At 42.8% G+C, this 24,604-nt stretch overlaps 1 protein-coding gene across 1 annotated transcript in view; it reads left to right on the top strand.

Moving 5' to 3' along the window:
• The window catches only part of PLCL2 (phospholipase C like 2), a 141,867-nt gene that overhangs the window by 88,487 nt on the left and 28,776 nt on the right, over positions 1 to 24,604 (top strand). Inside the window, exon 3 of the mRNA XM_016209275.2 lies at positions 1,146 to 1,349. Within this exon, the coding sequence (XP_016064761.2) occupies positions 1,146 to 1,349 (204 nt within the window). The remainder of the gene's footprint in view (positions 1 to 1,145; positions 1,350 to 24,604) is intronic.

Raw genomic sequence — 24,604 nt, 5'->3', positions numbered from 1 at the left:
TGAGCCAAATGACATATAGTTTGATGTCCATGTTTAAAGGAATAGTAATAAAAAGAAATCGTTTAAATGTAAAAGGAGCGTGCTGCTCGTTTCCAAGAGCCCCGGGGAATTGGAGAGCAGGAGTCACAGGGCTTGGCAGGCCCGGGTCCTCCCCACTGGCCGCCATGCTCAGCCCAGGTCAGGACCCAGGGGTGCCCGGATTAATAACCAGACTCATTTTGATTAGAATTGACCTGTTTTTACGGCATAATGATTAAAAGCCCAGGCCTCAACATCAGCAGATTTCAGGTAAAATGTTGACTCCTTCTCTTACCAGCTGTGTGACCTTAGACAAATAACAGAGAGAGGCTATAGCTGAGGCTCAGTTTCCTCATCACAACGTGGCCTGTTGAGAGGATTAATGAAGTGATGTAGAATAAGTGTGCCTGCTCTCGCCTGCACTTGGTAAGTGCTCAGAGAATGCCCACTCATGGCACTGTACAGTGTTGAAGGGTTTTCTTTAATGGATATTTTAATGGCATATCTCTGCCGATTAGGAGAAAGAGGGGTGGGGAGAAGCACTGAGGTCCATGGAGACAGTAAAGGCCGTGGGTAACCAAGGTCCCCCCCGCCCCGGGCACACCTCACCATGAACTGCAGCATCCTCAGAGTTCCTTTAAATTTGGTACCAGCAGCTATAAACAGGTGAGAGAGATTCAGGTTCCTGCCTCACAGACATTCCCTTCCTGTTTGGATGACTGGCATACTTGATACTAATTTTAAGCCTGATTTCATTTTTTTTTCCTTAATCTATACCTTTTTTGAATGCAGACACCATTCTTTCTGTTTGCTCATAATTGTGTATCATCCTCAGCACTGCTCTGAACTTCAATCTGAAAAGAGGCTTTGCCCTTGGGGAGAATTTAACTTGTTTGCATTTTCTGTAATTTTGTTAAATTGGTATTACAAATATCTATAACTATATTTGCTTTGGAAAATAGCCAGTTTTCGCAGGATAAAATAATCATTACCAATTATGTCATGACATTGCTAACAACTGTTATACTAGGCACTTCAAGTATAATCAAGTATATCAGATATAACATCCATGAGAAATTAAAACCCCTGGCCAATTACAAAGTGCCTCTTTCCTTTCCGTTTAACAGAACGCAGTGGTGTCCTTCAAGGAGCTGTGTGGCCTCTCCTCCGTAGCCAATCTCATGCAGTGCATGTTGGCCGTGTCACCCCGCTTTCTGGGGCCTGATAACACACCCCTGGTGGTCCTGAATCTCAGTGAGCAGTACCCCACGATGGAGTTGCAGGGAATCGTGCCTGAGGTTCTAAAGAAGATCGTAACAACTTACGACACGGTGAGTAGTTTTCTGTACGTTTATGTAGCCTGGGTGAGAGGGGGATCTTACGGTAATGCACCAGACGTAATGAAGAGCTCTTGCTAAGGTGTGCTTTCCTATTTCATGCTTCATTTACCGATGCTGGAAAAATTATTCTCCTGACCTGCAGGATTTGAAGGCGTTCAGTGTTTTGGTGGTGGTTTAGAAAGCAGGATTTGGCGACTCTTGCCTTGGTTGGATTAAATAATAGATTGCTTTTCAAGAACTATATCTGAATAGGTTTCTAAAGGATACACTGTTTTCCACACAGATAGTAAAGAGGTTTTGTTTTAATCTTCCCCTGCAACCAGCCATTGATTTACTCATTTTGTTTTGTTTTCATTTTTCAAACTGGTAAAGGTGAGAAACTTAATGTTTAAAAGAAGTACATTTTAAATGCCATAAGCGACAGGTGCTTCCATCACATAACTCTATTCTGTGCAGTGGTTTTCTTTCTGACAGCGGTGCTCTGAGACACTGATAGTTTGTGATCAGCTGAGCATTAATGAGGTGTCCTCGGGAGACCTGGAATACTGCATATTTGCAGTTACGGTAAATCTTGCATTTCCTTTGTCACATCCTGCTCTTATTGTACTTTTCAACTCATCATACCTCTGAGGGAGGATTTGGTGGGTGAACTTACACCCATTTCAAGCTCACAGTGTAGCTGAAGCTCTCAGAACTTGCCAGTTGCCGGCAGCTACTCTCCAGCCCGTCGGGGTTGAGGCTGGTGTTGGACGCTCTGCACCCAGGTGGGCCAGGCTGTCACCTTTTACTGTTCAGGGTGCTCAGGGTTAAGAGTCCTCACCTCCTCCACACTAAATGCACAGCTAAGCCCACAAAGCACTAGGCTTCTTCCGATGTAGCCTGCCACGGTCAAAAACAAAACAAGATTGGTATCATGTACTTTCACAGAAATATTTTTAAGTGTTTTATAAATTGATCTGAAAGCTGCAATTCAGAGGGATTTATACAATTCAAGGGAAAGAAAAAACAAACAAACCACTTTTAAGTCAGCACTTCCCACAGTGCGATCTGAGGAACCTTGGTTTCTTAGGATGTTAGTAATTGTCACATGAGAGAAAAGGTTCCATGGTGAAATAATTTGGGGAAATACTGGTTTGAACAAAGTTAATGAGATGTCTTTATTGCAGGGCTTCTCAGAGCCTTTTGTTTGCTGACACAGTGAGTTCTCAAGAGGGTGATAGACGTAGTATCCCCTATTTCACAAATTGACTTGATCATGGGGTATTGTGTCCAAAAACAAAATTTCCAAAGAATTTTTGTCCTTGATTTTCTTCACTTCTTGGAAGTACAAGTCAGAAGAATAGAATGTTTTAAATAGCTTATCAGTTCAGACCTTTAAAAAGTCGCATTTGGTATTTTTCATTGGTTCTAACACAATAGCCATACTTTGTAGCAGATGCTTTTGATCCCTGCTATTTCCAGCTTAGAGTTCATGGTCATATAAGAGCTATAAAGGACTGAACATAGGACACTGCAGACAAACTAGAGAGTGTCAACCAACCTGCAGAAGGAAGGCAGGCCAGGGGTAATTGTACCCGATAAACACTGGGGAAGCAGCATTCTGGGCCCCTGTCCTCAGGAAACATCCCGTCTACTAGAAGGTAGTGGAGGCAGCTGGGGAGTGAAATCTACACCGGAAGCTTATGCTGACTGAGATTCCTCTTGGGGGTGGGGCAGAAATATAGGGAGAAGAGGTAAATGTGGAAAAGTTTGAAGGGCCCTTTCATGCTGCGACCCAGGCTACCTAGTTAGTTCCCAACTGTTTAAGTGTTATGATATTTGTAAATGCTTTTTAAGCTTAAACCACAAATAAAATCATTAGACATTTACAGACCTATTTCACTGACCCAAATCTAACATGACTTACCCCCCTTAGGTGTTTCACTGATTGCTGTGGCCATCACCCAGTGACATTGCTTCGTGGGAACTTTTCTGACAAGAGCTTCCTGCAAGCAGGGTGGGGGTACCCTGCGTAGGTGATAACAGGATAGACTGGACAAGGGTTAGTACCAGGACCTGGTTCAGGGGCTGAGTGCCGATCCAGAGCAGGAATGTGACCATGGCTAGGTTCTCAGGGGCCTGGGTACTAGCCCTGGTCCAGTCTACCCTGTTATCGCCTACGTAGGGCACCCACCACAATACTGGGCACAGGAATCGCTTGATGTTCCTTGCTTCCCTGATTCACTTATTATGTAACTTACTTGTGTATAACATTAACAATGTGTTGCTGTACAAGGGATAAGATAGAATGTATTAGCTTTTTTAAATTTTTTAAATTGTGTGTAATTTTTCAATTATGCTTAATTGAAATAACTGTGCTGCATTATGCTCCTGGCTTTATTGATTTGTCCTGTTTTTAATTCCATCTGATAAATTAAGCTATAAAATATTTAAAATTAATTCCAATTATTGTAATTTGAATTTTAAAAATTGTAATTTTACTACAGCAATATTACAACTCTTGTGATATTTTACAGTCCTCTTTTAGTGACTTAATGGTTTCTCACCTTGTGACAATGGTTAAATATTGATGGGAACTGTACTAAGCTCTTACACAGCTTGGAACTTTAAATATAGCTCTTTATATTTGTAGTGTTATGTTGAACTTAACCAAAATTAACCTTAGAAATAAGATCTCATTTCATTTTGTTGACTTTCCATCTATAATTTGAAGCCAGGGTAGTGTAGGAATTCCCCTCCAGAACTCCTGTGTCGTTGCCGATCCACGCTGCTGAAGCTTTCCCTCCAGTGAGGACGGGACTGTGGTTTCTCCTCGAGGTGTACAGATATGTACTAATGCTATCAAGATTGCGATGACTTTTCATTGTCTACACTCTTATTAATAAGCCAGTATATTGGAAATATGCCAGTGTCTGTGAGAAGAGACTGCAGAGAGGAATTGGTGAGGGAGGTATGAACATGTAAGCCTGTGTCGAGACTAGAAAGGAATGCCCATGCTTAGGGCGCCGCACATCCCAGTTTTCCTGGGATGGACCCTGTTGATATATACCTGTTGTCCCAGCATAATGATTAATAATTCTCCCTCTAACTCTTAAAACTATCTCCAATTGATAATTAGTTGTATGGTCACCATGCCTGTGGCCCCTCAGTTGTTCTAATGGCTCCTGTGATTACCACCAACAAACAGATCTTCAAAACTACCCCAGTTGTAGTTTTATGCTATTCGTGGTGCCTTCTTAGTCCTGGAAGTGGTGAGGTTTGGGCCTGGGACCTAGTCCAGGAAGGCTGGTGTCAAAGCTAATCAGGGCTAGAGGAGAAGAGGGTACAGACCTCTTCTGAGACAGGGCAGGTTGGGGGAAGAAGGACTGTTAAAAACAGGGACTGGGCTGGCATGGAGAGGGAGTGACCCTGTGTTGTCGGACAAATAAAACTTTGCTTCCTGTGAAAAGTTTCCAGTTTAATAGAAGAGATGCAGAGTATCCATAGATAGTAAGGTGATGGATGAAAATATGTAAACAAGTTATTTGGATGCTCATGGGAGAGAATGGTCAATTTCAAGCTTAGGGATTAGGAAGACTTCAAGAAAACCTTAGCTTTTGTGTTAGACCTTTAAGGGAGTCCGATTTCAACAGGTAAAGATAAAGAGGCTGCTGCAAGCTGGCTTAACAGGGTGAACCGTACTTAGAAATGGGAAGCACCTATTCTGTGAAATCCAAGTTTGGACTGGGGCAGTTCTTGCACATTTTTGAGCAGTACGAGGTCATGCTCCACGGTAGGCATTGTGGACTGCGGGTAGGTCAGAGTGAAAGAGACTCAGAGACCACCTGTTGAGCACCTTTATTTTGCAGATGAGAAAATGGAAGCCTTGTGGTACATCAAGTTAATGGCAAAACCAGGGTTAGCTTGAGTAGTCTCTCTGTCAGTTTTTTTTCTCTGTAATCCAGATCAGGAAAATTAGCCATGTGTGCTGTGTGGATGAATGGTCAGTATACTGATAGAGCCCAGATATCTTCAAAAATAGTAATCTACAGTTGTTTGCGTGTGGGTACCTTGTCTCTGATTCTTGCTACCCATGAAGGTGGAAAATAATTCATTATCATACTTTGATGTGTGTTAAAAGACAGATTCAATAAGCTTAAAATAAGGAAGGCTGTAATTAATAGATCAAATTCTGCTCAAAGAAATCTGATTGTAAGTATTGGAGCATCTCTTATATTATTGCTTCAGAAAACAGAAAATTTAAATATTTTACTTAAAATTTATGTAAATGCACTTGATTGCATCCACTGTTTACAAGCAGATATTAAGATTAAGCTTGTTCCCTGATATAACTGAAGGCTGGTGGGAGAAAAGAATAATCATGTAGCCTGAGTTTAAGAGGTGCTGTGAATGACTGGGTGATTCTTCATGGCACACAGCTCTTAGAATGGATCTGCACTGGCATTTCAGTACTGTATTCCTCTTCTCCCATCGTGTCTAATTTATCATCTTTTTAAAACTAAAGTTATTTTTACCATCCTTTTAATGTTGATGAAAGCAATAATTCAGCTCTAGCTATCTTTGTTCATTAGTCTTAGATTTACTGTCTGTTGTAGAGTTGCAATTTTATGAGATCTATATTTACATAGAGAGACCAAGGAGTCAATATTCTTCCTCTATAGAGAGAAAACATTGGAAATTTAAATATTTTGTGAAGTGTGGCGTAAAAAGAAAGTTGGCAGTAAAAGTTTTATCATTGGACTTTGAGGACAGTTCTGAAAGTGAAATAAGTCAGACACAGAAAAACAAGTACTGCTTGATTCTACTTGTGTAAGCTATCTAAAATAGCTTAAGGTAAAAAACTGGAGTGGGTCTAGGGGAAGGGTTAGGGTTAGGGAGTAATTAATCAACAGGCACAAAGTGAGATGAATAAACTCTGGAGATCTGTGAACGACACTGTACCTATGTCAACAGTAACTGTTGTACACTGAAAACTTGTTAAGAGGGTAGAGCTCATGTTAGTGTTGTTAGCACTGTAAGATTTTTTTTAAAAGAAAAAATAGGTTTCTTTCTTGATTTTGCTATAATTTTTTATCTACTATAGGATATGCTTTAGTCATTGTAGTTAAATTGAAGATTCAGTTGTAGGGAGTGAAAAGGAGAGAAGGGGAAAAATTAAAGAAAATGATGCCCACCTCTGTTACGGGCAGCCTGGTTGTCCCTCTACGCAGCGGCGGGCTCCCGGGCAGCCACCATCTGTTCAGAGATTGTACATGAAGTCATTCTTATCATTGCAGTTCCTTTGTTTGTTCTCTGGGGAATCTATTTATCCAGTACAGAACATTATTTTTTTTTTTAGTGTCAAAAGGAACAAGATGCTTTGTCTAAGAGGATGCTATGTGCTCTCTGTGGATTTTTTTTATATATAATTTACTGTCTCTTCTAACTCATAACTTTAAACATTTCTTACATAGAAGCAAGGTTCTTTCAATCAAATATGGGAAAGGAAGGAGCCTCCCTTACACAGATACGTGGTCGTCAGCATGCAGCCCCAGGAGCCATCTGCTTTATGGTGTCTGCGTGGTTTCATGCGTTTTGACCTGCCACTGCTTAGCGCGGTGGAGAAATACATCATACTTCATAATTCATGGCGCCCGCCCAGCGGGGCCAAGCCAGGGATGATCTGTAATTAGGTTACTATTGATCTCCATCTCCTCTGTGACTCCTCTTATCACTCTCCTGCCTCAGAAGTTGACATTAAAGCTTCTTTTAATTGGAGATGTCAGCCTTCCCAACTTTTGTAACTATAAAAGGCCAGAGAGAATATTATGCTTTGGAATAAGACTGAGCTAAAAAAGGGGGGTGGGGGAGGGGGGTATATCCTGATACAGAGGGAAGAGCAGAATCCCACAGGCTGTAGCTTAATTTGGTGAAAGGGGACATCCAGCCAGTGACGTTTCCAAAAGCAGTTTCTCTGGAGTTGTCAAAACCATACAGCAGAGCCACTCCAGAATGGCAGGCAAGCCAACGGAAGGCGAAAGAAGTGTTTTAAAAAATGTGATGATAGCATCCCATCTATCATCAGATCAGATGTAGCAGGCTGCCTCTCAGTCGTCAGATGCGGGAAGATTTGGAAACTTTTGGAAACTTCAGGGTGAGCACATGGTGGTGATTATAAGACTTTATTTCTGATCCAATTTTCTAGTTGTTCACGTCTCCGCAGGGACCAGTGTGGAACCGGTATCTACACATACTCTCTCTCACACACACACCAATACTAAGCTATGAACAGTTGGGGAAAGAGGAGCATTTTGGGACTGGCAACCCTCTTGAAATAGACTTCATCATATAGCTGTTTTACAAATTTAATTTGAGACTCAGTTCCAAGATCTCTGGGAGGATAGAGATGAAAACCTCAGTGGGGATCAACATGTTGTCCGATGGTGTCTTCAGACAAGAAATGATAAATGGTATTAAGGAAGCCACTGTATCACCTGTCATATTAACAGTCTGGTTTAAATTTCCTAAGTAAGCTAGGACGTAAGAGCTAGGAGCCGGTGTGGGTAAATGAGAAATGGGAGCCTACTGTTGGCGTCCCTTCAGCTTCTGGGTAGATTTCGTTTGAACCAAAGCTGCCTGGGGAACTGTTATGGTACAGCGGTTTGGGGCCATGTGCTTGGTGGGGTCTCTACTATTGTACTTTTCTGTTCAGAGCTTTTCTATTGCTTTTTAACAGGGTAGAGCAAGCTCGCTTGTTTTTCAGACACTTTATTTCTCTGCATCTAGTAGAAAATATGTATAAAATACATCTGAAACCTAAAGCTCCAGAAAAGTTAGGGAACTTCTTTCTAAACCTATGCTTTATGTGAAAGAACACTACTCCATCTTTGATGAAATAAGAGCATTGAAGTACTGTAGCCTTTTTCTTCCTGTGCAAGGGCAGAGGAATTGAACTGCAAATGTTTTGTTTTTGTTTCTGCCATGGCTAAAGGTTCCTCCTTGAGTTGTTTGCTAAGTTCTTCTTTCTGTCAAGGACCCCTAGAGGAAATGAAAAAAAAGAGGGAGGGACCATATAGTATTTCAAATTCTATATTTTCTCTCTGAATAATACACAATTTTTTTGGTCAGTCATGATATCCGCTGGTGGCTTTTCAAAGCTGTGAGGAAGCATTGTCCAAGTTTACTCACTAACTTTTTGTCTCTGTTAGACTTTGTATAAATTAACTGCAGTTGAGCAGGTGCTGGCTGTCCCTCAGTTCTGTGGCCATCATCCTGATCCAGCCTCTCATCACCTTATGTCTGTGTGGCAGAGTTTGAGTTCAGAATTCATACTTAACTCAGATGGCAAAGACAATGTAGCTTTTCTGTCTCTCTTAGGGGGAGATGGGTATTCCTAAATTTTAGTTCAGTTTGGTAAATTTGATCTTGCATTAGTTTACATTATGTTTTGGACTGTAAAGCTCAGCTCTTTAGGGGACATGCTCAGTCTCTCAGACTTTCTTTCCCTCTGCTCCTTTACAAAGTGGCCTGTGGTTGCCTGGAGGGGGATAGGTGCAAAAGTCTTTTTAAAAAAAAAAACTTTATTGATTTCAGAGAGAGGAAGGGAGAGGGAGAGATAGAAACACCAATGATGAGAATCATTGATCGGCTGCCTCCTGCACGCCCTCGACTGGGGATCGAGCCCGCAACCCAGGCGTGTGCCCTGACCCAGAATCGAACCGCGATCCCCTGGATCCTAGGTCTATTCTCACCTGCTAGCCACGCCGGCTGGGCAGAAGTCTTTTTTCTGTGTCCGTACTAAAGCTCACCATCCTCCCCCCTCATTCCCCATTCACCCTGAGTCTGGTCATGCGGTGGAAGGAACTCCTAGCCCCAAGTCCAGTCACTGAGGACCCCCAGTGCGCCTTCCAACTTTTGCTCCTCTGTGCTACCCTCCTGCCCCAGAGCTGCAGACCCTTGGTCCAGCCTTGTAGCGGAAGGGCAGTCTTCCCTACCGAGGGGATGAAGCACCACGGTTGTTTTTTGATATGTTTAAATAATTTAGAAAGTAGTTTCTCCTTGACAGATCCTCACTTTCAAGCCTGTCATTTTGGTGGGAACCTGAATGAAAATTTAATTTGACCTTTAAATCTGAGAAGTGTCTTTGTTTTTATAAGGTAGCTGCTGTTCACCCAGGCTCTGAAACTCGCTGTTTGAATAGGTGGAAAACCCCCAGGGCAAAATGATTTCTAAAATATGGCAACATCTGTGGGAAAAATAGCTTTATGCTATCCCCATGCACCTCTGTTACTGCTCTAGCCACCAGACTACAGCCTCCCCTCCCCTCTGCACTTGTGCATTGTGGTGAAGACAAACTTCCTGAAATATCACCTAGACAAAGACCTGGATGTCTCAGACAGGAGCCAGGAGGTAGAGTTAGAAGTACAATGTGACAGTTTTCCAAACTAGACCGGCTAAAGGGATTATATTGTGATCATCAAGGGAAATAGAGACAGACTACCATCTGTTACCTTGACTGCTGTTGTTAGGTGAGTAATATTCTTCTTAGAGCATCTTGAAGCAGTCACATCCCTTCTGTGTGTTTGGATGGATGAAGAATTTATGTTAAGCCTAATAATTGCCAAGAGAGGTTGGGGGGAGGGGGGGGCTTTAAGGACATGAACCTCATGCATGTATTCCTCTAGCAGTTAACATTTTCCAGAATCAGAAATTTTTATTTGCTCTTGAAACACACATCAAACACTATTAATACTGTATTGCCTTTTACAAATGAATAGTTCTTACAGCATCCAGAATCATTTGACAATAATGGTGGGAATCATTTCTGTAGTGTCCGAAGAATGGTATCATATCTACATCTAGCTTGTGGATACGATTGTCTTCCTTTGTGGAAATCCATTTCAGAGAAACGATGATTGGAGACACAAAGAACCTAATTGGCTTTCAGCGAGTGATAGTCTGTGTGTCTTTATGCAGCTTGAGTTCCAAATCCTTTCAGATTCACAAAAATGAAGACAAGCTGACCTAGGACATGCATTTCATAGCTCACCAGTGCATTCAGCCGGCTTCTCCCTGTGTTTGCAAGCCCTCTGGCTCGCTCTCACCGTGGACCCAGAGAAGAGCTAAGTCTCTCCCTGACCCTGTGTGCTGTTGGCACAGAGGGGGCTGTGCCAGCGTGTGCTGGCTACTTTGAAAGAGAAATAGAGTATCTGTCTCCACTGCTGTGAGCTTTCAAAGACTGAGATAAAACTTTGGAGCACCAGATACTCTCTGGGAACACCCCACTGGAAGAGTCGGTAAATGCACCTTCGCTGTTTAACTTAATTAGTTCTCTTAAGGTGGCAATTTTTGCCCAGATGGGGAGTTGGGGATGTGAAGTCTATGGTGGTTCTACATTCCACCAGGAAAGGTGGCTGCCTTTGCCATCTGAGCCTGCTGTTTGCCCTGGTGTCCGGCTCCACATGGGGTTCAGAATGCTCCCCAGCTAGTTAAATGGAGATAATTTGCCTAAGTGATTATTTTAACTATGCTGGCTTCAAAGTGCTGGCTACAGTTAGCCCATAAGAACCACATATGTGAATTTCTTTTCAGAAGTATTTTTTGTTAAAGATTCATCAAAAGGATGAATTGTTTATTATTTCATTGTGTTCTACTGCTGCTCATATTCAGGTTAGAATTCAGAAAGCATGGAAGTTGCAATGATAATATAATTTTATTGTTTTGGATCTTGATGTTCTCTCCCTCATTCTCTAACTGTATAAATGCAAGACTCATCCATTACAACTTAACTTGATTTATTGCCACCCATTCTTGTGTGGTTTAGAACGGCACATGCTTTTCCATTTAGAAATTCGGCAGTGTTGCAAGTCCAATTTGGAGTTGAATTGAAAAGATTGAAATTACATTAGATGCGTGTATAAAATCATTAGTGGTGGTATATAGATTGGTTTGTAAATGCAATGATGAGCTCTTCCGTTTTCATGGATACATACTCTTTCGATGTGCAGTCACATTTTAGAAGACTGCTCTCTAAGCAATGGGATCATTTGGATGGAATCACCTTCATAAAATGAAGCTATTGAAATAACCAGTTTATATGAAAAATCATGTATTTCAGAATTGTTTTTGAGAAAATGTAATTGTAGGCACTTGAGCCACCTTCAGGCATCCTTTCTTGAGCTGTAGGCTGTACTCATTTCTGATCTTTTTTCCTGTCTGTTATATCCCTAGTCATGAACTGGAAAAACAAATTGTAAATGTGTTTTCCACAGCCTATTGAATAATGGGGCAGTGATTTTTCTCCGCAGCTAGGCATATTCCTACAAATAACATTTGTCACAGAACAAGCTTTGAAGCCTATGTCATTGATAGGTTGTATTTGGCCTCATGTTCATAAGACTGAAAAAATTCGGCACTGCCCGTGGATTCCTTGTTTCTGGTTTTCCCTTAGGTAGGAAGGCTCAGGCTCAGCCTCACCCAACCTCTGTAATCAGCTCGTGTCTGGGCGGTGACTTCCCTTTGCACAGGAACTGCTTCCTCAGTGGGGACTGCAGGAACTGTAGCCTGTTTTTCTGTTTTAACAGCTACTGTTTTTCATTCTCTTACTTATATTCCCCCAGACTGCTGTGAAATAAGTCATGCCACTCACCCCACTAAAATAACCACCTTTAATACCAGAAATCTGATTTTACCACCACACGAATTTATCAGGAATAAAAATAACACTTAATAATGGTTTTAAAGTCTTTTCTAACTTAATTAGAGCATTTTAAATTCTGAACCATAAAAAAATTACCTCCACGGTAAACTCGGTGGGTGGACAATATGATGTGTTAAGATTTAAGTTTAACTCTACAAGCTTAATTACCAGTTAACTTAAAAATAACATGTTAAGTAGTTTAAAGTGTTTATTTCCCTACTACATTTAGTATTAGTCATATCATTAGGGCTAAATGTTACAGATTTTTATATGGGAATTTTTATATAGGCGATCCTTTATCTTACTTAAAGAAACCTTCAGTTTTGATTGAGAATACTCTTTGAAATCAGTGTCGATCACTCTAGTTTTCTTTATAACTATTACCCTTCCACACTGGAGAGCGATCAGATGGAGTTCATCATTTAGGTCATTATATGACACAAAATAATTTTAACTTTTAAATCCGTTATCTGGTGCCAAAGGCAAAAAAACAAAACCTATCTTTGTGAATACAAATGGCTACTTGAGTAGTTAGCTAAATGTAACTGAGATGGTACTTAATAATTTTTAGTTGATTTCCTAAAATTGAGGCCTGTCTTTCTTGTGAGTTTGTGAAAGTGTTTAACCAATGTTAGGATTCTCCATAACAAACCTTTTTCTTTGCTTGCATATATCATTGCCTATGTTTACCCTTTTAAAATACCAGCTGCACTTGCTTTTCATGATCTTTTCTTAAACGCACATGGAGCGTATCACACTGCATTCTCTTGAATACTTTTAGTCCAGCATCACCAATGACACACCATGTAACATGGTAGAGCAGGGGTGGGAAATGGTGGCCCAGGGGCCAATCTGGGGTCACTTTTTTAGGGTCTGCAAGCTAAGAATGTTTTTTGCATGTTGAACAATTGGCAAAAATAAAAAATAATAGCATTTCATGATGAGAAAATCATATTAAATTCAAATCTCAGTGTCCATAAACGAAGTTTTATTAGCACAGTCACATCCACTGCGTATTCTTTGTGACTGATTTCCCACTACAACGGCAGAGCTGAGCAGGTGCAACAAAAACTAAGCCTAAAATATGTACTGTCTGCTCCATCACTGAAAAAGGTTGCTGCCAGCCCCACAAAAAGATCAGCAGAAAAGGTCCTTAGGGTATTTTGTTTGCTGCACTGGTTTCCAGATTTACTTTTGCCAGCTTAAATTACGATTTTAAAGATGTTTTTCTAAAATAATGTACTCAGTGCATTTTGAATTTTGACCCGTGAGAAGGTCAGTCTACCTGTGAACCCGGTAGGAGGAGGGGGCTGTCAGGGCTGGAGTCCTCCCCGCAGTCACACTCGCTGTTAGCATTTTCATGGTCAGGGACCTAAGGACGCTGGAGGCAGAAGCTCGAAGGGAAAAGCCGGGAAGATTCAAGTTTGCTCTGATTTCTTACGGTGTTCATGAGGCAGGCCGGGGTGTCCGTAGAGCTGTGTTACAATGCAGTGCAATTTGTAACCAACTTCACTTCACTCGTATTTAGTGAGATGTGGCATCACGACGGTGCTCCTTGGTAAGAAGGCATTAAAAAGGAGCCAAAAATCGGTGTGAGTGGGGCTCCTTTTCTCGGGCACATCAAGCAGCTCTTGTTAGGGGACGGTCTATGGGTTTGGTAGCAAAAGGGGAATTGGGTGGAGGCTCTGTATCTTCTCTAAAAACCCCTGGTTTCCTTTCACCCTCCCCCCCAGGGAGGAGGGGGCTTTCTCTCGGGTCATAGCATCCAGGCCATGCTAACCACATTCTGTTTAAAGCTCTCTTACAAGGGGAGGGAGGGATTAGAGAGGGTGCTGGAGGCGGAGACCCAACCTGCGAGGCCCTTTCCCACCAGGGGCTGGGAAAGCTGCTCCCACGCCCCTCTGTGGATTATGCCCACACCCGCTGCTCCTCGTGCTGTTCGTTTCCTCCTTACACCCCCTGCACCTTGTCATCATACGTTCATTGGTTTCACTCCATTGGGTAAGGGACCTCTGCCCCCCTCCCCCAAGCCTGAGCTCCAGGATGGCGGGGACAGTGAGTGTCCTGTTCACTGTGCTCTCGCTGCAGAGCAGGCACTCAAAAGAGACGTAAGAATGAATGAGTGACAGGGACCTTGATCTCCACAGCAGATACCAGGCGCCCGTCCTCCCGTATATCTCTGTCCCCAGCGCCCACATTTCCCCCCACTGGACTGATGTGTAGCATCACAAGTAGCCCTGCTTGGAGGGTTAGGCTTGGGGGCTGGCGCGGAGGTGGCTTGTGGAGCGGCTGTTCTGTAGTCTTCATCTAGATGGTAGCACTCCTGTCCTAAGGCGCTGAGTGGTGGCCTTGGCAGTCAAAGAGGAGGGCACCTGAGGTTCATGGACACCTCTAGATACTTGTGGGGAGGGTGGGGCCAGAGGCAGAAGGGGCTGGGCCTAGAGCAGGTAGGATGAAGGCAGGCATGAGGGTCCCAGCCCCCAGGTCACGTACCTCTGCCCTCGATGTCTCCCTACCCTGTACCAGGGAATTCTTTCTCAGTTCCTGCTCAAAGATGGGTATGTGCTCGTAAGGAAACAGAGCAGGTTGAGAAATAGAGGGGAGAGGAGGAAGAGCTGAGGCTCCTAGTTGTTCACCTGGCCAGGAGAAGAGCCAGGTTCAGTGCAATCACCATGAGATGGGAACATCCCTCACATATGTGTAGTGTTTTATGATTTCCAAATCATGCTCATACATCGATTATCATATGAGCTAATAGGTGGGCGCGGGCTCCTGGTGGGTTGAGCAGAGAAGTCCTCGAACACCGACAGCCACGTTCTCTTCGTTGTTGTACCTGCCCCATCTCTGGCACTAAACTGGCCCGGATAAGTGAGCCATACCGCACCCCCGTGCTCCTGGGGGAGGAAACCTTGGACCACATAATACCTGCTGGCTCCACCCCAACCATGGGAAACCCTTGTCTTCTTCATTTCACAGACCATCCTGAGCTGACTCTCAGGGCAGTTGGCACCCAACAGAAGATATGCCCTGGTGTGTTTTGCCAAGGCCCATGTCAATAAAATCAGTTATGAATTCACACAGACCGTCCGGGCAGGTGCGCATGGAGTGTGAATACATGTGGACAAGATGATTATTGTACAAAGACAATGTGACTAGAAACTGGGAGATGAAGGAGGGACCTGCCTATGCCCTAGGACAGTGATTTTCAACCTTTTTCATCTCATAGCAACAGAAACTAATTTCTAAAATTCTGCGGCACACCAAAAAATATACTTTCTACCCATCTGACCCAAAAATATAGACATAATTTTGATTCATTCACACTGGACGGCTATTGTTATGTTGGCTGTTGTCATTTTTTTATTTGACAGTCTAAGGGAAAAGGGGTCAGTGCCCCTGACTAAATAGTCAAGTATTGTGTTTTTAAAATTCTTGCTGCACACCGTTGGAAAATCGCTGCCCTAGGAAGTAGCTTAGTGGGACTTCTCAGCGGGGGATGCTAGCAAAGAATTTGAGCCCTGATGACGAGAAAGCCCCTGCTCTGGTGCTGACTCTGTGGCTGTGGGCAAGTCCATTTCTTTATCTATGGAGTGGGCATAGTATCGCCGCCTTAGAGGGCATGAGAGCACATGTAAGCAGCCCAGAACATAAAGTCAATAAATGATGGTCATTATCCTGTCATTATTAGTGTTCAAAGGCTAGAAACATGTAGCTCTGGAGACTTTAAGACCTTTTGGTGTGTGTATTTTATCATCACTCCAGACCTCGCAGCAGCAGCCTTGCTGTGTGGAGAGCAGGTCACTCCGTTTCATAAAGGCGGGTTTAAAGTTACAAAGTGAAAAGCGGAAGGTAAGGTTTCACACCACCTTTCTAAGCCGCTTGCTCTGAAAAGGGAAGGCGGAGGAACACATGAGCTGTGTGGTCAGCACCAGGAAGAATGCCTGGGCTCACCCGGTAAACACGGCAGTGGCGGCCTGTGCACTCTTGTCTCCTAGCTCTGCCATTCCTGGAACTCTGTGGACACTTTGTTGTGCTGAAAAATGTTGCTTTTCATTACGAAGAAATCTCAAATTGCTTTTTTTAGCTAACATCTATACTTAGTTATCACAGACCTGAGAGAAACTAATGATACCTTACAGTAATGCTGTGATTGAATTACCTTCTGTTAATTAGAAGTTTCTAAATCACCTTGATCCCCTTGGAGAAAAGGCTTGATATAAATTCACAGTCATAAAAGTGGTACTATGTTTAATTCAAATTGCATCTTTTGAAATCCAATTAATTTAGTAATAATTGTTTTAAACGAGCATGTCAGAACTCTGAGTGGTCCTTGGTGACTTGGAAGAGTAAGTGTAAGCATCCTGACGTCTTTAACCTACTCTCCTGAAGTAGTTTGCTCACTGAATTGGGAGAAACAAGTTCAGGTTCCCCTTTCTTCCTGCAGGGATGACTTGGGCCAGGTTTTCAGCCGTTCTCATCAGTTCTTTGGAGACACCCCCCTCCATCCAAGATGTGGCCTCTGCACCTACTGTCTTTCAATGTTCCAAGACCTGGGAAGTCACATAGTGCCCTGGCCCTTCATCCCTCTTACCAGGCATTCACTGGAGGCAGAGTGAGTGGCTGGCTGTGGACTGCTGCCCAGAGGCCCAGTGGAAAGCCCCTCTCCCATGTTAAGTCCCTCACTTACCCTTCCTACTCCTGTACCAAGGTGCATCTGAGATGGCATGAGAAAGTCATGGAAGCACGTCTTCGTTACAGTTTGGAAAAGCAGGGAAGTGTTTACAGTGTTCAGAGGCTGCCATGGCCAAAGGCCCCAGAGAGGATGGGTTTGTGTGTGTGCATCCGTCAGGTGACCCTGGAGACAACTCATCACATGCTATGACGTCACCTGTCGCATGAGACTTCACACAGTAATCATGTAGAAAATGACACATAGCACGCCGCGTGCTTCGCTAAGGAGACTTCTGGTCATATGAGGTTGATCATAAAATGGAGAAATAACAGGATTATTATGATTTAAGTGCATGTGAACTTACTATATTCATGCTCTCCACACAGAAAAGGACAGTGTGATGTATCACTACATGACTGGTAGGAATGACTATAGTTTTTCTGGGTAGTTTTATAATTGCAATGGAGTTCCTTTGTAGGGTAGTTTTGTTTCAGTTTTTGTTTTTCAATTTTCAATCATTTTTGTTTTCTCTGAATGTTGTATTGTACAGGAACAGAAACTGTACAAGATCAACCTCAATTCTATTCAACTTTTTGAACGTCTGTGTACTTTGTGAAACTAAAAGTGTTCAGGAGTTTTAAAACTTTGCCAACAATTTATAGTTGGATGAACATTTTAAGCCTGAACATCGACTTCACAACTAATCTTTTGGTAACAGGGAACCCTGGTTTTTCCAGAGCCCCTTTCTAGTTTCCCCCAGCTATTTTGCACAAAACGGAGCTTCTCTAGCCCCTAGTCTATTTAAATATATTTGGAAACATCTGGAGACTTCTCATAATGCTAACTTCCAATTAATCTAGAAGTGTGAGTGAATAAGGGTTTGGTCATGGCCTTACAGTTTATTCAGTTGTCCGCATAAAATAAAAATTCCTTATCCAATTTAAAATTTGTCTGACTTTAAAATTTATCTTTGGATGGGCTAAATCACCATGGTACATTCACAGTTTTAATGCCTCTAAATTGTGCCTCCGAGACTTTGTCTTTTCTTAATTCCTCCACATGGTGCTCTCCCCCCACCCCAACCCCCAGTTTTCTCTTGGTGCTGTTTTCTCTCATCTTTGCTCCTCTCCCCCTCCTCCTGCCTAACAACTGTGTGTTGCTAAGGACTTCTAGCGGCTAACACTGGAAGTGCCTCTCAGAAGCACCCACAAGTGTGAACTGTCCGTCCATCCTGTCCTGGGTGGCAAAGCAGCTGGTAGAGGCTGAGAACCTGGCTACATGATTCTCTTTATTTTTCGAACTTTTATATCAAATCCATGTGGTTAGTCAGGTGAGAACAGGAGAAAGCTATGTTACTCTGCACACAATTAGCATAACATCTTTATCTTCTCACTGTGATTTGCCTCAGAAATTGCAATCTAATTAAATTTGAAGCTTGCTCTGTGAAATGTAGCCCTTTCCATGGTGTAAATACGGTAATATATTAATTTAGAGTGAGAAATTATAGATGGAGACTTGATTGTGGTAGAGGAGGCCTTTTATCAAGTGAAAACTCAGCTGCACACCTACCGATGAGGTGGGATGCTGCTTTACAGGGTTTGATCTGAACTTTCGTGCTTAAGATCCAGATTGCATCGGTGTTTAGATAGAAGTTATGTCGCAGGACAGCCACACGCATCCCGCAGGCACACACACCACCCTCGCTCTGCAGTGAACTCTGAGAAGTTACGGCATATTGAAGAGCTAGGGAATTCTTGGCTTCCTGAATGGTGGCCCCGGGTCACTCAGAGCTCATGATTCACTCCAGATTGTACAGCACTTGGCATCAGTCCTTTGGCAAGAAATGATTGTTAAAATAGTTGAGTACAGTGTTGAGGCAGGCTTGCATGATGCCAAAACCATACTTAGGCTGGCTATGATAGAAGCTGAGAGTTTATACGTCACAATTTAATTGCAGAGGAGACTTTAAAAAAAAGCTCAGGAAGATTTTGAAATACCCTCCCTTATATAGTCAGTTCTGCTACAACACTTGTTTTGAAAATGTAGATTTATTTGAATGATTGACTCGTTAGTGAACAATTTTAGCCTAAGGCAAATTTTGTGTTTGCTTATGCACAGTTTTGACCACAAGGAACACTAGTGGACACTGAAAATTGCACCTTGGTGAACTGACTGTGAGCATTCACACCTCAGGCACCTACGGACTACTTCAGTTCACCAAGTGTGTTAGGCGCTCCGCCATCCACATCTTGTGTTACAACTTTCATCAGCTCTCAGCTCTCACTCTCTGCCTCCTACTTCACAGTAACTCGCAAGCTGCAACACTTCCAACACCCATGTCCACCCGCAAGCTTCAGGTCTCCTTCAAGGTCAGGTGCCACATTCGTTGTAGTAATTTTTGCATTCCTTAACTATTTAATGTATGCAGAACTGTGTGCTGTCACTTTTATTCAGTTCCTGCCTTTGTTTAATGTGTCACTGTAAAATTTTCGAATGTTGTGCCCCTGACCCCGTTTTCCCCACAAACCTGGTTTTTCTTGCACATTTCCCTATAGTGCACTGATTTTTAGGAACACGTTATGTCAACACATGATAGCAGATCTGTCAGGACTGCAGTTACATTCTCCACAATGACCAAGTGGCCGAGTCCAGAGCTCCTAATACTGTAATTAACGCCCACCCCCTCCAGAAACTCTGCTCACACATCTGTAAATGTTTGATAACCTCTCCCTGGTTCTGTTCCTTCCCCTCCAACCACTTCCCTGTCTCTTACACTAGTTTTCTTCGCCTGTTAATTGGAGTGATTCTGGAGCTCCCCTGTGATGTTTTACTCTCAATTATCTTTAAAATTTCTCCCTTGGAGATAGAGACCTTCTTTCATCTCAGCTGCAACCCCAGTGCAGAAATTCCTAATTTCCAGTGCCAGAACCAAGTGTTCACACTGTCCGGTGGCTGCTGCAGGTTTTTCTCCAGGCTGCCCTGTCGTAACCACCAGTTCAACCCATCTAAGGTGCAACCCCACCACCTGAAGCAGTGACCATATTACAGACACTTTCTAAACCGTGCGGTGCTCTACAGCTGGTGGTGGGTCCTAGCTTTTCTTACCTATCCAGTTTCCCTCTGCGTCTCTGGCTCTGCCTTCTGTGCCCACAGCACATAAATCACCCAGCCCCATTCTGTCGCCCTGTCTCCCGCGCATACTCTCACTCCCACCCTTTCCTTCTCGGCCCCTCTTTGGCTTCCCTTGTCTCTCCTACAGCAGGGCCTCCCTTCCCCACATTCAGGCCCCCTGCCTTCATTTCTTCCCTCACCTAAATTCCAGTTTGATCACAGAGTATCTTCTGCTTAAAACTGTAATTCCGTATCCCACTGAAACTGGGATGCATGTCCCTACTTCCCTCCGATGGCAGGGGAAATGCCTAGAGAGCTTAAGGATACTTTACATTGACTCCTATCCTGCCCCCTCCCCATCATGCCTGTAGTGGGGTCCCCTGTAGGGCGGCACCCACATGAAATATGCTCCTCTCTGCATGTTTGTTAACAATTCCGTAGTGCTTTTTAATCTGGCAGGGCTTTAGGTTCTTTCTATAATTTTTCTATTATGCAGGGGTTTTTTTAAAAATAATTTTCTACAGTTTGTGTAGTGGAAAATGTGGAAGCAGAAGTGAGATTTCATGAGGAAACAAGGACAGGTTACTCGGGAAACGGTTTGTTATTTGAAAAGTGTTTTCATAGTGACCTTGCTGGAAGGAATGATGACCCAGCTATCAGTGACTCCGCACACCGGTGACCAGCCCTCCACCCTCCCCCACCTGCCTGAGGCAGGGAAGGGAGGAACTAGGCTTAATCGTAGGGTGCAGCTGGGCAAAGACCCCCCACAGGGATATAACTTTCACACCCCAGTTCAGATGTGTGATTTTTATATTATTTTCAAGTGTTGAAGGATATGTTGTGTTTTCCAACAATAACTTTATAAATTATTTCTCTTCCAGTAGTTCAATTTTGAGACATTTTGCTGTACTCAGAAGGTTTAGTGAAAGAAAATGTTACCTCTGAATGTCAGTGTTCCTGCACGATTCTAAAATTCTTCACCCACATACTAATAATTATTGCAAAGTGTTTAAAAAAAAAAAAAAAGGTCATGTTAACTCAAATGAATGTTGCTTTCAGGAGCACAGAAAAAAGCATCAGAGCTTACAGATTCCTGAGGGAATTTTGTTCCTATTTTCTGTCCCATTCTCAGCATTAGTGAACCAGCTTGCTTTGTAAGGTTGTGTAGCACAAGGGTGACAACCTTGCAGTGACACTGAGCTTTGGAGACTGCCATGAAAATCATTCTTATTAGAGGTAGAATACTGCTTTGGGTTGAATTAGTTCATCTTCTAAAGGAGGTGATCCTTGGTTCACACTTTGCTTTTTTATTCATCCCTGGAGTCCTGAGAGGCAGGTCCAGCTTTGGTCCTCCCAGGTTCTTTCCTGAACTTGGTGGCACCTGAGGCCATACCTCCCAGCCTGCCACATGGGCATTCACCGTCAACCAAGGCCTACCATGGATCTCCAGGATAGACATAGAACCCTGGGGGTGTCCTGCAAGGACCAGGTATATCATTTTTATAAGTCCATTGGGAAGTTTGAGAATGATGCTCACATATTTGAGTTGGGAAGATATTTACCTGTTCTGTGTCACCCAGTCACAGAATCTGTGTAGAAGAGCAAACCTTTTCTGCTATCTAGCTGTTTTCTTTTATAACAACTTTAGCACTCCTCTGACTTTGTAACTTTAGAAACAGCTACAACCCAAGCAGCAGCAGCGTCCATGTGTTAAGATGGGGACAGGCAAAGGAAGGTCTTAAGAGAGAGGCATTTTCAATCTGAAACTGAAGGTCAAAGGCGAAAAAATGTAGAATTTAGAAGATATTATTACTGGTATTATTAAATTTCTTTCACCCAACGACTTAAATTATTGATGAATTACTTTTGTAGTTATTAAAATCTGTATTCTTGAGATGAAGGAAGATTTGTTGTACTGTCCAGCAAATGAGTTGTACTGACTCATATAAAACCATGGACTTGCTTATTCTGAAAACAGAATTTTCCAAATTGATATGCAAATTTCAAAACAGAAAGTAAAGACGCAGTCTATAGGAATCCAGTAATGTAAAATATATTGATATAGTAATTGTCCTTCTCAGAACATCTATAAACAGAAAAGTTTGCCTTACACTAACACGAGGAATTATTTTCAAAACAGAGCATTCTTATTAAAGGCATTTCTGGTTTCTTTCCAGCTCAATAAAATATGATTTTGAATTTTTACTTTGCCTTACTTCCTGCTTTTTATCTGCTGAGTTCTGTATTAAAATCTTATGTTAGAGTTGATCAAATCTGTGTTAAATCCATAGATTTTTTTTTTCTAATGCATTATTAGTTCCAGAAATTTAGGAGGTACTGGTAACTAGACACTGATACACACTCCATCAGCAACAGCTGTATAAAAGCATCTTGTACTTCATAAGTAGTGTGAGTGTCCACATGGTGAGTTACTGGGGCTGGGAGCAGGATATCTGGTTGTGGTGCCAAGACTCATACCTGTGCACCTAAAAGGGGACTGATGAAATTAAGCCATTTGCATTAATTCAAATTATGCTTATAAAACCTACCACTCTAATGAGCCTTGCGCTGTGTTGACATATTAATGTAATATATGCAGAGAAAATAAGATAACCTAAAGCAGTTTTCCCTTTGACTCATCTTTTGATATCTAGTCTGCAATGCTTATTCTAGTAGTTTCACATTAAATGTAAATGATTTCTCTGTTATAATAATGACTTGTAAAGTGGTGCCGAGTAAATTGTTTATTTTTGTCATTTTAAAAAAATTTTTCTCAGAGTGCTTCATAAGCATAGTTTTTAAAATAACAATTCTTAGTCAACGTCCGTTGAGATGATACTACCATAGCGCGTAGTACTGTCAATCTATGGTTGTTCGTGTCGATTCAGCACCAACAGGAATCCCTAATTTGGGGTTGTGATGGAGAAGGAAACTTTGTTCAGTGCCAACAGCTCCACCGTGATACAGCATGGCTGTGAGAACAGCATGGCGAGGAACAGCTCAGTAGTGTTACATCTCCTTATGAAGCAGCATGGCTGTGAAACAGCACGACTGTTTGGAAGCCTTGGAGCCAGGCCCTCTCTGGCTAGACAGCTCTGCTCTGCTCTGCGGAGACATCTTCAGTGTTCCATCGTCAGTGTTTCAGCTCCTGCAGGGGAAACGCAGTCTGCAGTCTGCAGTCATTGTTGGAAATGGAAAGTAAGCTATCTGGACCAGAGGGGAAATGACTTATAAAGACGTAAGTCCCCACCCTGGTCCCTCATGCAAATGAGGACTCCAAATTCTCACATTTGTGTTGGTTCTAAGGACACTCTCCTGATTGGTCAGAATGGAGGTGCTCTGATTGGTTGGTGAAGGTATAGCTCTGCAGCTCCAATTGGCTAGGGAAAGCCTGAGTTCTATTGGTTGAAATAGGATTCCAGGAGCTTCTTTAAAGGCTGGCTCTGATGGCAGAAGCACATTGCAGTCAGGGAGTTCAGTGCGGAGGCAGGCGGCTTAGTGCAGGTGTCCCCCTAAAGTACAGTTTGCATGAGAGGCCTCTGTGTAGAAGTGGCTGCTAGGCTCTGTTTTTAACATTTGAGCCCAGTTAGTGACTAGGAGCTCTTCTTTTAGTGTAGGTATCTTCTTTCTCAGGGCCCACAGTACCTATTGGAAGTTACTAAATTTTCTTTTCCACGTTTTTCTGGTTGGAGTGTCTTTCATCTTATTGTGCGTTTGCCACGCATATGTCAAGATCTATCATGGTGCTATGGAAAAAGCAGAGGCTTTGAGGTGAAACAGAATATGAGTTCCGTTGTTTATTAGTTACAGCCCCTTTGTCCCTAATACCAGATTACCTTGGGAAAGTTGCTTAACTCTCAGGTCTTCAGTGTTCACATCTGTAAAACTAACACCCTACATACCCACCGCACATGGATTTTGTGAGCTTTAAGTGAAATGAATGCAGCAAGTGTGTACCTAATGCGGAGGAGGCATTGAATTACTTTCGTTTTGACTCATTCAACTAACACTTGTACTATTTATAATCACAACTTGTTATAAAGTAGCAGACCCAGACAGAGATTGGTCTCCACTAGATCTCATGGCAGCCCGTCATGTCCCTGCTGTCCTCAGTGCCTTGTGCTACTCTCCATTCAGTCATAGTTGTCAGCCGAATGAAGCAAGATGGCCATTGGCAGGCAGGACAGCCATTGCCTGGCCCTGCCCTCTCATCCTGTTGGACCCTTCACCTCTGCGTTTGCAGGAAGGAGCTCACAGCCCAGAGCGCGTCTGTAAGATTACCTAGAGGGGCTCTTTCACTCAGGAAGACCTTATGCAAATACTGCAAGAGTGGAGGATGAATGAACTCATGCAATGGACAAGGACCACAAACTGCCATGCATTAATTTAATTATAAGTGCACACCCTAACAATAAATATATACCCTAAAAGTATAAAAAGATAAAAATTGGCAGTGGCTCCTCCCAAAGGAAGTGGTGAAAACATTTAATAACGGGTAGCAACGTGAATCATCTCTGCTAAGATCTGGATGTGTTTTCTTCTGTCTTGTCTTAAACTCTGCTGGCTGTGTGTGCCTACTTTCTCCTAGGCTTGTTCCCTCGGGAACTGCCCCTAACATGGTCTGCCAGTACCTGCTGATGTTTATGCAAACCTGAGAGGACTGGATTTTCACCAAGTTTGCATTCTCTACACTGGTGTGTTAGCCACCTTTGTATTTTATATAGTGCCCATAATTAAGGGCGGAGGTAGGGCTCGTTTTTTCAGGTTCATTATTGGGAGAACTTT

The sequence above is a fragment of the Miniopterus natalensis genome, chromosome 15 (genome assembly GCF_054644295.1).
Source record: "Miniopterus natalensis isolate mMinNat1 chromosome 15, mMinNat1.hap1, whole genome shotgun sequence".
Classification (NCBI taxonomy): Eukaryota; Metazoa; Chordata; class Mammalia; order Chiroptera; family Miniopteridae; genus Miniopterus; species Miniopterus natalensis.
The sequence above is the reverse complement of the archived record's forward strand: the minus strand, read 5'-3'. Positions and strand labels throughout refer to the sequence as shown.